The 13112-nt window shown below is 38.7% G+C and overlaps 1 protein-coding gene across 3 annotated transcripts in view; it reads left to right on the top strand.

Annotated features, from left to right (window-relative positions):
* The window catches only part of LOC149208503 (uncharacterized), a 62606-nt gene extending 49771 nt beyond the window's left edge, over positions 1 to 12835 (top strand). For 2 of the 3 annotated variants that reach the window (XM_089394087.1, XM_089394084.1), the window contains 3 exons: positions 11397 to 11460; positions 11866 to 12067; positions 12259 to 12835. In XM_089394087.1, coding sequence (XP_089250213.1) covers positions 11397 to 11460; positions 11866 to 12067; positions 12259 to 12314 — 322 coding nt within the window. In that variant the 3' untranslated portion in view covers positions 12315 to 12835. The remainder of the gene's footprint in view (positions 1 to 11396; positions 11461 to 11865; positions 12068 to 12258) is intronic. The other variant, XM_089394086.1, reaches the window with a different exon arrangement.
* Positions 12836 to 13112: the final 277 nt, after the last annotated feature.

The raw sequence follows: 13112 nt of genomic DNA, 5'->3' as shown, positions 1-13112 counted from the left end.
TGCCATAAACCCTAGCTTGTTAACTCCATTGCCCAATGGAATATCTTCCTTATGCCCAACCAAACCCTACCTCAACACAACTCAACTGAAGATCTAATCACTGTGTGAATGTACAGTCAATTGCTAAATTTAGTGATTCAACTATCAGAGAAAGCCCTCTCTCGATTGAAGGGGCTAGCCTTCAATTTGTAAGATTGGTTTGAATGGTTACCTTAGGAATTTCTCTCCTACAGCCAAGAGGACATTTCTGAGCAATAACACCACTTGAGGGATGTACCATGGACATTTCAGCCCCTTTAAAGGTTGAAACCACCTAATAGGGTCCTTGATTAACCCCCTATTGAGCTTGGAGACACTTGTACATGCCAAAGCCCACTATGGAAGGGCATGCCAACATGACGTGCCCCATTGATTCCATGACTTGTAAGCTCATTTACTTGATTATTCTAATGATTTGTTGTATTGGAGAGCAAGGGGACACATTGGATCTTATGCAGGATTGCAGGTGGGTCTCCATTTGGGGCTTAGTCTCCCTATACGGGGTCCTAGCCCCCTCAGAAGGCCACCTTGGCACTTGTAGGGTGAGCGTTAAGAGCCATGGGCTTCCACCATGGCAAATAGTACTTCATGGATCCCCAACACCACTCATTTATTGCTCATGTTCCACCTTTTGGATGAGGATGATGCCCTTGGTTCACCATGCCCAACTGACTCCACACTTACACCACACACTTGGCAAATGATCCGAGGTCCCGATGAGGGCTTATATCATCATCCTAGCCCTTGCAGATGGTTTATAGCAATGTTGTTAAAAGCGCGAGCGGGATTTAATCGGCGCCGGGAAAAAAGCGGAAAAAATCGGCAAAAGTGGGAAAAAAGCGGGAAAAAAGCATTTGGCACAAAAATATTCATTTTTTTTCAATTTTTTTAATATCTAAACCATCTACAACATAAAATAAATACATTGAGACATAAATATGATAAAAAAAACTAATATATAAGATGTTTAATATCATTTCTAGCGCTAAAATCACACATAACATTGAATAATGTCCTGAATAGTAAGTCCTGAGTCCCAACTCAGCCTCAAAATATCAACAAAAAATATGATAATGTATCTCATCATGTCATAATGTCATATACAATAAAATGAAAGTCTAAGACTCTAATCCTATTGATTTCCTCTGCCCCTCTTGCGAGAAAATGTCACTGCTTTCCCTTTCCCCATAGATGAAGATGCTGGTGGAAATGGCAGTGGAGTCTGACGTGCTCTAGAAGCTGAAGAAGTAGAAGTAGCAGCTACTGTAGGTAGACGGAGACCACGTCCTCTACTAGTGGTAGTGGTAGCCCGGGTAGGCGGTGTCACTTCCTCCACCTGCTCCTCCAACTCCTCCTCCTCCTGCTCCTGCTCCTCCTCCTCCTGCTCCTCCTGATCCTGCTCCTGCTCCTCCCCCTCCTCCTCCCCCTCATCCTGCACTAACCAATCATCAGTGGGATCCAGGAGAGGCCTCTCGATCTCAACCCTCCATTCAGCAGTGGTGTCAATCCCATCCAATGAGATGGCATCCATATCAGGTGTCTTCTCTAGTTGCCTCACCCACAATCGAAGATTGTAGTAGACATAGACCATGTCATTAAGTCTATGGGACTCCAACCTGTACAAAGTTCATGAAATAATAATTAATAATTAATATTATAAAAAAAATATTGTTTAATGAATTCAAAAATTTATTTGGAAATTTGCAATATTTTAAATGTTTAAGTGTTAACCTATTGCGCTTCTTGTTGTGTATTTTTTCAAATACACTCCAATTGCGCTCACATCCCGAGGAGCTGCATGTTTGGCTGAGGATGCGTACGGCAAGCTTTTGCAAAAGGGGTACTCTGCCACCATACATCTTCCACCATGCGTCTACAACAAAATTACAAATAAAATTTTAAATAAACATAAGAAAAAAATGGAATTTGAAGAGACAATGAAATTTGAAACAAAGTTACAAAGTACAAACTAAAAAATACCTGGCATTTTAATCGTCCTATCAGTGACAGCCATCTCAAAGCCAAATGTGCCACCTGACATCTTATATGTCTCAATTTGTTTGGAGATCTCTATACGTTGTTCTGGAGATCTCACCATCTTCTGGACACAGGTTAATAATCCATCCACGATCTCAGCATCAAAATCAAACCCACATGCATAAGAAAATGCAGGTTTCAGGAAAAGCCCAGCAGCATGAATGGGACGATGGAGTGTGTTGTTCCATCGCTCATCAATGACTTCCCATAGAAGGAGTTGTCTCTGAAGCCCATCATCTCCCTTATCATCATAGTAGGACCGAATGGCTTCTTTGGCCCTGTCCATGGCTTCATACAAATAGCCCATTGCGGGCTTCTCACCATCAACCAACCGAAGAACCTTTACCAAAGGTTCAGTAACAGCGCACACCTCCTGCACTCCCGCCCAGAAGTCTTCCTGGTATGAAACTAGTCTGCACACGGCCTCTCCTTCTGGTTTGCGGCTCATTGACGAAGCACGCCACTCCTCTGAAAGAAACATTCTCTTGAAATCCCACATAGAATTCAAGAGGGATTGAAGAGATATGAAACTCGTCGCAAACCGTGTAATGGCGGGGCGCACCAACTCTTTGTTGTTGGTGCATTTTCTCATCAAGCTAAGCACAGATGTGTGATTGTAAATAAATTTTGTGATGCTTTTTGATGAGTCAACAATCTCTTTGACAAAGGGAATTTTCCCTATGTCCTCTAACATCAAATCAATACAATGGGCAGCACAAGGTGTCCAAAATAAAGTAGGATGCCTGTCCATAAGCATTCTACCAGCAGCAACATAATTTGCAGCATTGTCCGTTATGACTTGGACAACATTTTCTGCACCCACCTCCAAAATAAACACATCCAGCAAATCACATAAAGTTCTTGCATCTTTGATTTGATGAGTTGCATCAATAGATTTGATAAACATAGTCCCCTTGGGACAACTAACCAAGAAGTTTATAAGGGTTCTCCCCTTTTGGTCAGTCCAACCATCTGACATAACAGTGCATCCTGTTTGTGCCCATGATGCCCTAAAATCCTCCAATCTTTGGGTGCAGTCACGCTTTTCATCTTGAAGAAGCCGACCTCTGAAATCATGAAGAGAAGGGATTTTGTACCCCGGGCCAACACTGGCAATAACATCAACAGTAGGTTGGAAAAATGGATTATTCCTTACAATGCTGAAAGGAATATCACTCCAGAGGAGAAATTTTGTCATCAACCTGTCAGCTTGTTCTTTTTCAGTTCTTTTTAGCATTGAACCGATAGTTGGTTGTGAACCAGGTGTGGTTCGAGGAACAAAATATGATGATGCAGCTACCGGATTGACTGACGCTGCAGTAGAACCAGTGCCACTTGGCCCACTTCCTTCAGTTGACCTTTTTAGTTGCCTTTTGAGTTCTTCTTTGGCCTCTCTAGTGTGCTCTAATTCTCCCAATGCTCTCATGGCTCTTTGGATAATTTCAGGATTTGTATTTAGACAGGGCCCCACATCATGTCCAGGGATTTGTGCAAGGTGGAACTTCAACCTGTACACCCCCCCGAATATCTCCTTTCCACACAACTTGCAATACAAGTTTTGTCTATCATTCGGAGTTTTAGGTTCACCATATTCCCAGAAAGGATCCAATTTCCTTGGCATGTTTGTTTTTGAATTTTGAATTTGCAAACCTATGGAAAAATAAGGATTAGGAAATAGGAATTTAGGATTACATAATACAAATTACAATTTAGCATTTACAAAATTACAAGTTAATTATTTCCAAAATCCCAATTTCCAAACCCAAGTTACCCAACCAAATGCCAATGGCAAATGCCAAAAAACAATGAAAATTCAAAAAAAATAAACAATGTTTAAAACAAATGAGAAAATAAAAATAAAAAATTGGTTCTCATAGTCATAACAAATTACCCATCCCAAATCAATGAAAAATTACAAAAAATTCTTTAAAAACAATGAAAAACAAAGTTTTTATAGAAGCAAAACAAAAAAAAAATAATCTACATACCCTTTTTATGGACAAATTGGTGATCTTGTCTTGGATTTCTCCTAAAAACACTTGGATTCGCTCCCAAATTCGACGGAAACCCTTCAGCTCCTCTCCCTCACCTCTTCTCCTCCTCCTCCGCGCGGCGACATCATAATGACATAAAAAAAAATCGTTTTTGCCTATTAAAAGCCCGCTGCCCCGCGCCTCTGCGATTTTTTCCACAAAAATCGCGATTTTTTCGAAAAAATCGGTATAAAAAAAAGCCGCGATTTTTTGGGATAAAAATCGCGATTTAAGCGGCTGGGGGATAAACTCGCGATTTTTTGAAAAAATCGCGATTTTATCGCGATTTTAACAACACTGGTTTATAGGCACTTTTGATCCACTTGGAGACCCATGAGGATGTCTTTGTGCCCCTCACACCCACTTGGGGGCACCACGAGAATTTTCTTGGAAAACAAGGGGCCAACCCCTTGTTCATTATATTGAGGTCCATTATCTCATCATGGCACACTCAAGACTTCATTAGGCCTCCTCAAAGGCCCAATGACTCACTTTATTGATCATTTTACCTTCTTTAGAGGCTTATTTTTATGTTATTGAGCTATTTGGTGTGCTTGTCACCAAAAGTATTGTTATTATGCACATTATTTTATTTTAGGGGCATTATTAATCCAAATTAGGCCATTTGAACCCCGTAGAGGATTGTATAAATAGAAGAGATGCATTCTCTCTCATTCATCATCACTTGAATGCGGGATTAGTAGCTCTTTGAAGAATTTTGCATCCTCTTTTGGAGGATGAGTTTGGATGTTATGGATGAATTTTGATGTTTGGATCTATTTCACTTGTCTTGGTGCTTCATTATTTGCATAATTGGATAATTGGATATACTCATTTGTACATGTAAGTAAATCTTTTTCATGCTTATTCTTATTATTTACTTTGTCAAATGAATGTTGATGGGATTTTCGCTATACAAGTCTGCAATTTACTGCTACTCTAAATGAAAATGTGGAAATTTTGATCTTTTATAGCGTTGCATCATTGCGTGTGCCATGGATGAATGGGTGAATGTTCCTAGAGGTTATCTTTGTTGAAAATACCTTGATAACTTGTAAGTCATCAATTATTGCATATCAAAGTATAAAATCTTCGGGCAGCTACTCTCATGCCCTAATTGCCATATGAAGTTGTCTAGAGGTCTCCTTGAGTGGGTATAATCCCTCCAATTCATAATTTGATCTTGACTCCATTTCTCTCGAAGGCAAGGCACTAATCTATCCGTCGGTGGTGACCTAAATGCTTATTTTTATTGTCTCCTCTCTCTCTTTCTAGGCCTAGCCACCATAGGTCACCTAGGGTATCGAATAAATTTCATTGTAGTCATCAAAACACCTTGATTTTTGGTCCATAGCCATTCTAGGGTTTCCTCTAGAGTTCCTCCAAATTTGAAACAATTCGGACGATGGGATCCTGAGATATAGCAATCCCTAGCTCGATGACCATTTTTCGCCCTAGGTTTCCCTTGGCTAGTGTTCTCATTTGGATCATTGTAGTTAATTCTCAAAAGAAAATTTGTCCTTTGATTCTATTCCCTACCCTAATTAGGTCAAGCCCCTCAGTTGATCAACTTTGTATCCTTGACTTAGTTCTAGGTTCACTTGGCCCTTTGTGGTCTCGCAACTTCACAACTCTGATTTCACAAAGATCACATAAATGCCAACTCTCCACAAGGATTTTCGGTCCTAGGAAACCTCTTGACAAGCTATATTCCCAAAGCCCTAGCCTCAAAAGTCCTCTTAGCCCTTTCTAGAGAGCATATCACCTTGCTTCTCAAGCAAGAAAGCCATACAATTGAGTCTCTTTTGTGAATAGTCCTTTGGAATCACTCCTTATCCTCTTGTTGATCCATTCATCTTGTGATTCCCATTAAACTGAGTCTCCTCCAATTGGTGAATGTCCGTAAAGAGAAGGGAGCTTTAGTTGTTAGATAATTATATATTATAGAGAAATGGAACACATAAAATATATTGCAGAAATATAAACACTGAAAACACATAAAACAAGAGAGACACAGATATACGTGGTTCACCCAATTTGGACTATGTCCACGGAGAAATAGACAGTCCTTCCTTTTATATTATCCAACAAACTGAAGAGATACAACCTACAACAGATCCGCTGTAATTCCTTCTTCGCTCTCACACAATCTCCTCTCTCTTTCTCACTCAGAATACAGATCTCAACGTAGACGTAATACAATTCCCTCATATATAGTGAGGGGTTTCCTTCTAGGGCAAAAAACCCTAAATTAAACATAACTTCTACCGTTAGATCTCCTTCACCTAATGAACGGCCTAGATTGACTACGAAATTACAACATTTTAGAAGGAAATTTCACATCTATTTTTAGCTTCGAGGGCGCTGCCCCCGATCCTCCCCCCTGCTTGGATCCCCCTTGCATCACAAATATTACGGGCGACATTACCACCACATTACGAACTGGGGTCCAATGCAGTGATACCTCTGAATAAAGAAGATAATAAGGGCAACAACAAAGGAAAGGTTAGGACGGGTATGGGTCAGATACAAAAGTTTTCCAACAAGTTGACGGTATAAGGTAACATCAACTTCAGGGGAAGTACAAGTGACTGAAAGTTTGACTCCAGACTGAAAGGGAGAAGGGGCTGGCTTACAGTCTTCCATGTGAAATTGGCGTAGAAAATCACAGGGATACTTGGATTGGGAAAGGGAAATACCTTCCTTGGATTGCAAGACTTGAAGACCAAGAAAATAATGCAAGTATCCTAAGTCTTTCATTTCAGATTGCTTTTTAAGGCTGGACTTCACATGGTTTATAAGGTTTGGATCACTACTAGTAAGGATAAGATCATCAACATAAAGAACAAGAATGATAAGAGACTTACCCATTTTCTTGGTGTAGACAGTATTGTTAGAATGACACTTAGAAAAGCCAGTATCTAAAAGAAAGCTATCCATTTTGGCATACCAAGTCCGAGGGGTTTGCTTGAGACTATAAAGGGATTTCTTAAGCCGACATACAAGGCTGGAGTCTGTTTGTATAAAGCCAGGAGGTTGTTCCATATAGATTTCTTGATGCAAGTCCCCATGCAAGAAGGCAGATTTAACGTCCATCTGATGGACTCGCCATTTGAAAGAGGCAGCAAGGGAAAGAACAAGGTGGATAGAGTTCATTTTGGTAACAGGGGAGAAGGTTTTAGTATAGTCAATGCCTTCAACTTGTGAAAAACCCTTAGCAACAAGATGAGCTTTATGTTTATCAACTTTTCCATCTGGCCCAAACTTGGTTCTGTAAACCCATTTGCATCTAACAAGTTTTCGTCCCTTTGGAAGGGGAACATGATCCCATGTATCATTTGCCAATAATGAATGATATTATTCATTCATAGCTGCATCCCAATTTGGGTGGTCTGAAGCTTCTGCAAAGGTGTCAGGATCATAATTCGCTGAAGCTTGAGCCAATAAAAAAGAGGCTCCATCGAACTGAGAACGTGTATGTCGTTGATCTGTAGGATCACCTGCGAGAGCACCTATTGCATCTCGAGTAGCACGGACCCATTTTGGAAGCTGAGGAGCTGAAGGAGGATCTTGAGAAGGTGGGGGAGGATTGTCATCCTCGCTGTCATCATCTGAAGAAGAAATATTTTCAGAAGTAGAAGGGATAGAGAGAGGTGGCACATCCGTCGAACTAGGCTCGTAGGCCGATATATTTTCAACAAAATTTACATCTCTTCTAATGATAACATTTTTGGACTTAGGTGAAAGAAGTCTATATCCTTTGACATGAAAAATTAGGCCAATTAAGAAAAACGACTCTGAAAATGGTTTCTAGATGAAGAAGTTATGTCTTTTTGAAAAAAAGTTGTTGAAGATGTTGACGAAGTGCGTGAATGTGTGGAAGTGAATGATAATGTTATATTTAAAAAAAAATCCCCACCCTTTCCAAACTTAATCTAATTAGCTCACTTTAAAAAGAAAAGATTTTATGTGACCCACTTTTATAAATAAATGAAAGTCACTTTTACAATGGTACTTTATGAGCTACCTACTAAATTGTAACTTAAATAAAAAATAAAGAGATTTTAGAATTATTAAAAAATAAAGAGACTTTAGAATTATAAGTGACTCACTTTTTATAATGGATGAGAACACTTTTACATAAAATAATTTTAAAACATAAGTTATGTATTTTTTGAAAAAGTAACTCAACAAAAAGAAAGACTTGAACTCAAGACCTCTATTCTCATAAAGTAACTTTGGACCAAGTGAGCTAGTTTAAAAGGTTAGTAATTTTTGGAAAAGAGGAAGGTTTTTTTGTTTTGTTTGTTTGGTTTTTTTTGTTTTGTTTTTTTTCACTAGTAGCGACTAAAGCTTTGGGGTGCGTGCTTACTTCAAAAAGCACTTTTTGCCTACAAAACAGAAAACCACACAACTGAACAGGGACATACAAAAAAACCAAACCTAATGGCTTGAAGTTAGCTTTTGTCGAAAACTAAATATTTTCCTCAATGTTTCTGATTTTCTGAGATCACAGTAAGGCGCAACGGAAAAGAGCATATGCATGAGAAAAATAGTTCCTTTCTGTTTCTGATTTGCTCAGATCGCACTGAGTCACGGGGCAAAGAGCATATGCAAAATTGAAAGGTATAGATCTAGTAATAAAAAATAGAGAGATAAATAAATAAAAATAAACAGAGAGATAAATAACTAACACTGCAAATAAAGACTGTATACCTCCAGATCTTAAAAATGATGTAGCTAGGGCTACCGGAAACCTTTTCGTGTGAAACGAAAGGGCTTCCTCACTGGAACAGATGCTCCTAACACAATAGGGCAGTCCTCTCGGCCCGAAAGCGGTCAGAAACAATGGATCTAGGAAACGACAGCCGGATGCGATTGTATCGGCTTCCGATTTGGATCACCAACAGATGCAACCCTCAAATAGCTCTGATACCATTAGGAATTTACAGGGTAAGTTCTTCAACACCAAAGGTCACTGTTCACAAACAGATCATAGATCAATACACCTGTATTCTTGACGTGGTTAAAACCCTCAAAGAGGAAAACAGTCCACGGCTTGAGCCAAAGCGGCCACTTCAGGGAATTTATTAATGTAAAAGAAAGAAAATTTTCTTAAGCTTCTCTCATGAACGGTCACCCTACAAATGACCCTCCATGCTCTTTAAATAGAGATCATGGACCAATCGGGTGTTAAGCCACGGATCAAGTGTCGGTAATACTGAGGAGAGAATGAATCGTCAGATCATTTCATGTCTAGAACATATCGTGACCGCCGGATTGTAAGTTACAAAAGTACATAGTAAAGAAACACACTTTACCTAACTCTACATTAGACCAAGTTATACTTAACTATTTCATGTGTGTCAGAATATCCTAACAAACCAGAAAACTTCGTCCCACCAAATTCTCTGTTGCTGAATGTGCCTTATCTCTCCTCAATCTGTTGCATAGATGCTCCAAAAATTATGCCTGGAAGACGAGAGTTTCCACACCAAAATCTCGCACAAGAAGGCTGATCTAAGCCCCATGAAAACTTGCCCAGTGACCCCCAGCACAGGCCCAACAACACTAATTTCGGCCTCCCTCCAAGCAACAACTCCCAGCTACAAAATTCCCCTCAAATGCTGGACTTCCGTTTAGTGAAATTACCCCAATTACTCCAGCCCAAACACCCTTTGGAACTTGCTCTACTAGATGGAACGATTTGGCTTCTGTGTCCCCTCTAGAGAATGAACTGGCTGCAGAATGTATAGCTGGAAGTACCACGACCTCCCCACAATCTTTCCACTAAGATTTGAGATGTCTTCCTAGGGTGGCACTCAAGGTCCACCGAAGAAAAGGTTGAGTCTTTTCCCTGGAAAACTTGTGTGCTCAACAACACTTGTAACCCAGCTAAACAGCTTGAGCAACAAAGGTAAATGAGAAGATGTCAAAAGGTTCCAATAGCTGCTCCCTTCCTCTTACTTATACTAGCTGCCTTCTTCCCCATGTGGGTCCCTCCATCCAAGCAATTCGATTTTCCCTTAGCCCATTTGATTTCCTTTTCATGGGGTGCGTATTTCATGTGGGTGTGGCCCCCACATTCCACCAACAAAATAATTCGACCCACTTTTCCTAAGTTGGTGTCCAAAAATTGTACTAGCCTCAAAATTGCAAAATTGGTAATTCCCTCCTTGGGCAAAATTTATTGAGAAGGGATATTACATTTATGTGTCTCATCCTTTCTTTTCTTGCAAGATAATTTGTTATTAACTTAGTTGTAATATATATATATATATATATATATATAACATTTCGCCCAACATTTCCATTTTCTGGGGGTCGCATTTCCAGCTGTACCTGTTTTGGAAACTTCCGATGTTTCAGCGTTTTATGCAACTTAGGTTCCAATTAGCTCCATGCTTGTTTCCAATTCCCAAGCTCAAGAAAAAATCCTTGTCTTCTTTCCTTTCTGATGATAGATGCTTTGTATTTGGCAAATAATAGCTTCAAAATAGGTGGCCTCAATCTAAGGTTGTGTTGGCCAACCAAGAGGTATCACTAATCTTTCTTCAGAAAACTGACTTCTTAGTTTTCAATCCCATTGTGATTTTCAGGTCCTGTAATGACAAGCATTGTGCTATTCAGGCCATATTCCCTGTGCTGAAAAATCCGTGTTGCAGAACATTTCAAAGTCCTCGCATTTGTTCCCAAGCATACTTTAGTCTCTCATACACAAGGTGACATGATTTGTCTTCATTACTGTCACCAGAATATCCATTTTCAGTTGATCACCACTGTATCCTTCAATCACCAAACTTGTTCCTTGAAGGATTAATAAAAAAGTAAAACAAAAACTGAAGCTAATTGTGCATCATGTATGTGAGTAACAATCCTTCTTCAACTATCCCAAATGGTAAATTGCTTCAGGCAGCTAATGGTATTGTTCAAATTTCAGGCTTTTCCTGATCTCATGCTGGACTCCAAAATATAGAAAAAGAGGCTGGCAAATTTTCTTTTGTGCTTTGAAGGTGTAAGAAATTTGGTTTAATATAGAAGAATAATTTGAAGAGATCAGTCACACTTATGATCAGTTACAATAAGAATATTCTTTAGTAGAACTTCTCAGCAATGGAAATAAAATCCATTAGCGTATGAAACATGTAAAGTTACCAAGCATGTTAAAGACCCACCTGTATATTATCTTGTTACGTTAACAAATGTGATAGACATTGGGATAGATAGATGCATGGGAACCTTTCTCAGAATTTCTAGCTATAAATTCTTCAAATTTTGTTGTTGCAGTGTTAATGCATTGGAAGCTAGCAAAGAGACTCCTGAACTCCAACGTTTACCAATTGATGTAAAGGTACCATTACTTCTACTGGAATAGATGTTGTAAATTTTTTGCAAGATTGTGAACTTGAACATCTTGTATTCTTATAGATTAAAAGGAAAGAGCACATCCTGTATTCTTATAGGATAAAAGGAAAGAGAACATCTTATATTCTTATAGGTTAAAAGGAAAGAGCATTTTCTACCTTGGAATATTTGGCTACACTCTATTGAAATATTTGATCCTGCCACCTTTCTCAATTATTTTAGATGTACATGATTCCAGATATTTTTTTCTAATCTAGTTCATGTCCTCACAGGAAAGTTAACATAAGCATCTTTGTAATATGAATTTGCTTGTCTGAGTTTGGTGCAGTTTCCATTTTCCAAGGTTCAACTTAACTTGATTTTACAGATAATGACCATGACGATTCTGTAGGTTAATATTATTGGCAATCCTTCTTGTGAAAAGGGAGAGGGACAAACCAAGGAGGATTCTTGTCTACTCCCGTGTAGAAAAGCATGTGACATTGCTATTTCTCGCCATTTGGAAGCTGTGAAGAAAGAAACTGGCTATATTTTAGATGTAACAGACAGGTCCAAAGTTGTTGATACATGCTCCACCCGTTGTTATAATGAATGTGAGATAACTTCTTCTTACCATCTTTCATGCTTTGTTATTCAGTCTCTAGAAATTTAAGATGTCTTTAAGGTATCCTCCATCAATATTCTTTTACTATTTGGTTGTTAGGGTCATCAAGAGTGGGATGAACTGTTTGGAACGTGGCCAATATTGATTGATCTTTTACTGTTTCTTGTCTGTAATGGGCAGGCTTGAAGTCAGGAAAGAGAATCTCTTTTGTCTATCCATATAGACCACCCAGGTAAGCCTTGAGGGTGAGCATGTATATGATAATGGATTTCTTCTTAAATGCTTCCAATTTATTTGGTTGTTGATGCTAAAGGGAGTTTTGTCAAATTCAAATATAAGCAATATAATCAGTAGTCTCTTTATTCAAATGAATTTTCTCTCTGCACCTCTGTTCGTGACACCTAATGCAATGAATGCTAAGTGAACTATCAAGCTCAGATGAAGTTGGTCAGTTTCACCACTGCTTACTCTACACTGTTAATTCAAAAACGATATGTGACACCTAATGCAATGAATGCTAAGTGAACTATCAAGCTCAGATGAAGTTGGTCAGTTTCACCACTGCTTACTCTACACTGTTAATTCAAAAACGATATGTCATATATTGGACTGCAAAAGCCCTCCAAGTGAATTTTGTGTCATTAGGTCTATCAAAAAGATTCTTGTATGGCCTTGCAATTTCATTGCAATTGTGGTTCTCTCTTATCATCTTGATAACAAAATGTAAAATACAATTGCTAGTGCATTTCATTTGTTATCTCGTTTTTAGTTAGGTAAGATCCCATTCAGTTTGTCTTGTATTATTATTAATATATTTATCTTGTGTTATTATTAATATTATTATATTTCTTGTTACACATGCAAATATGTGGGTTAAGCATAGTCAAGGGATCATTTTTTATGCATATCATCAACATGTGTAATATATTCGTGGCATTGTTGTTGAATAATCTTGGAGAAGACCTTCTGACATATTTGAGAGAGCTATGTAAAGTTTTTGACAACCTTTTCTTTTTTGAAAATTTCACTACCAT

The sequence above is a fragment of the Pinus tabuliformis genome, chromosome 1_2, assembly GCF_031772625.1.
Source record: "Pinus tabuliformis cultivar Carrire ecotype Pingquan chromosome 1_2, CPIR1, whole genome shotgun sequence".
Lineage (NCBI taxonomy): Eukaryota > Viridiplantae > Streptophyta > Pinopsida > Pinales > Pinaceae > Pinus > Pinus tabuliformis.
This window is presented reverse-complemented; position numbering and strand designations above follow the sequence as displayed.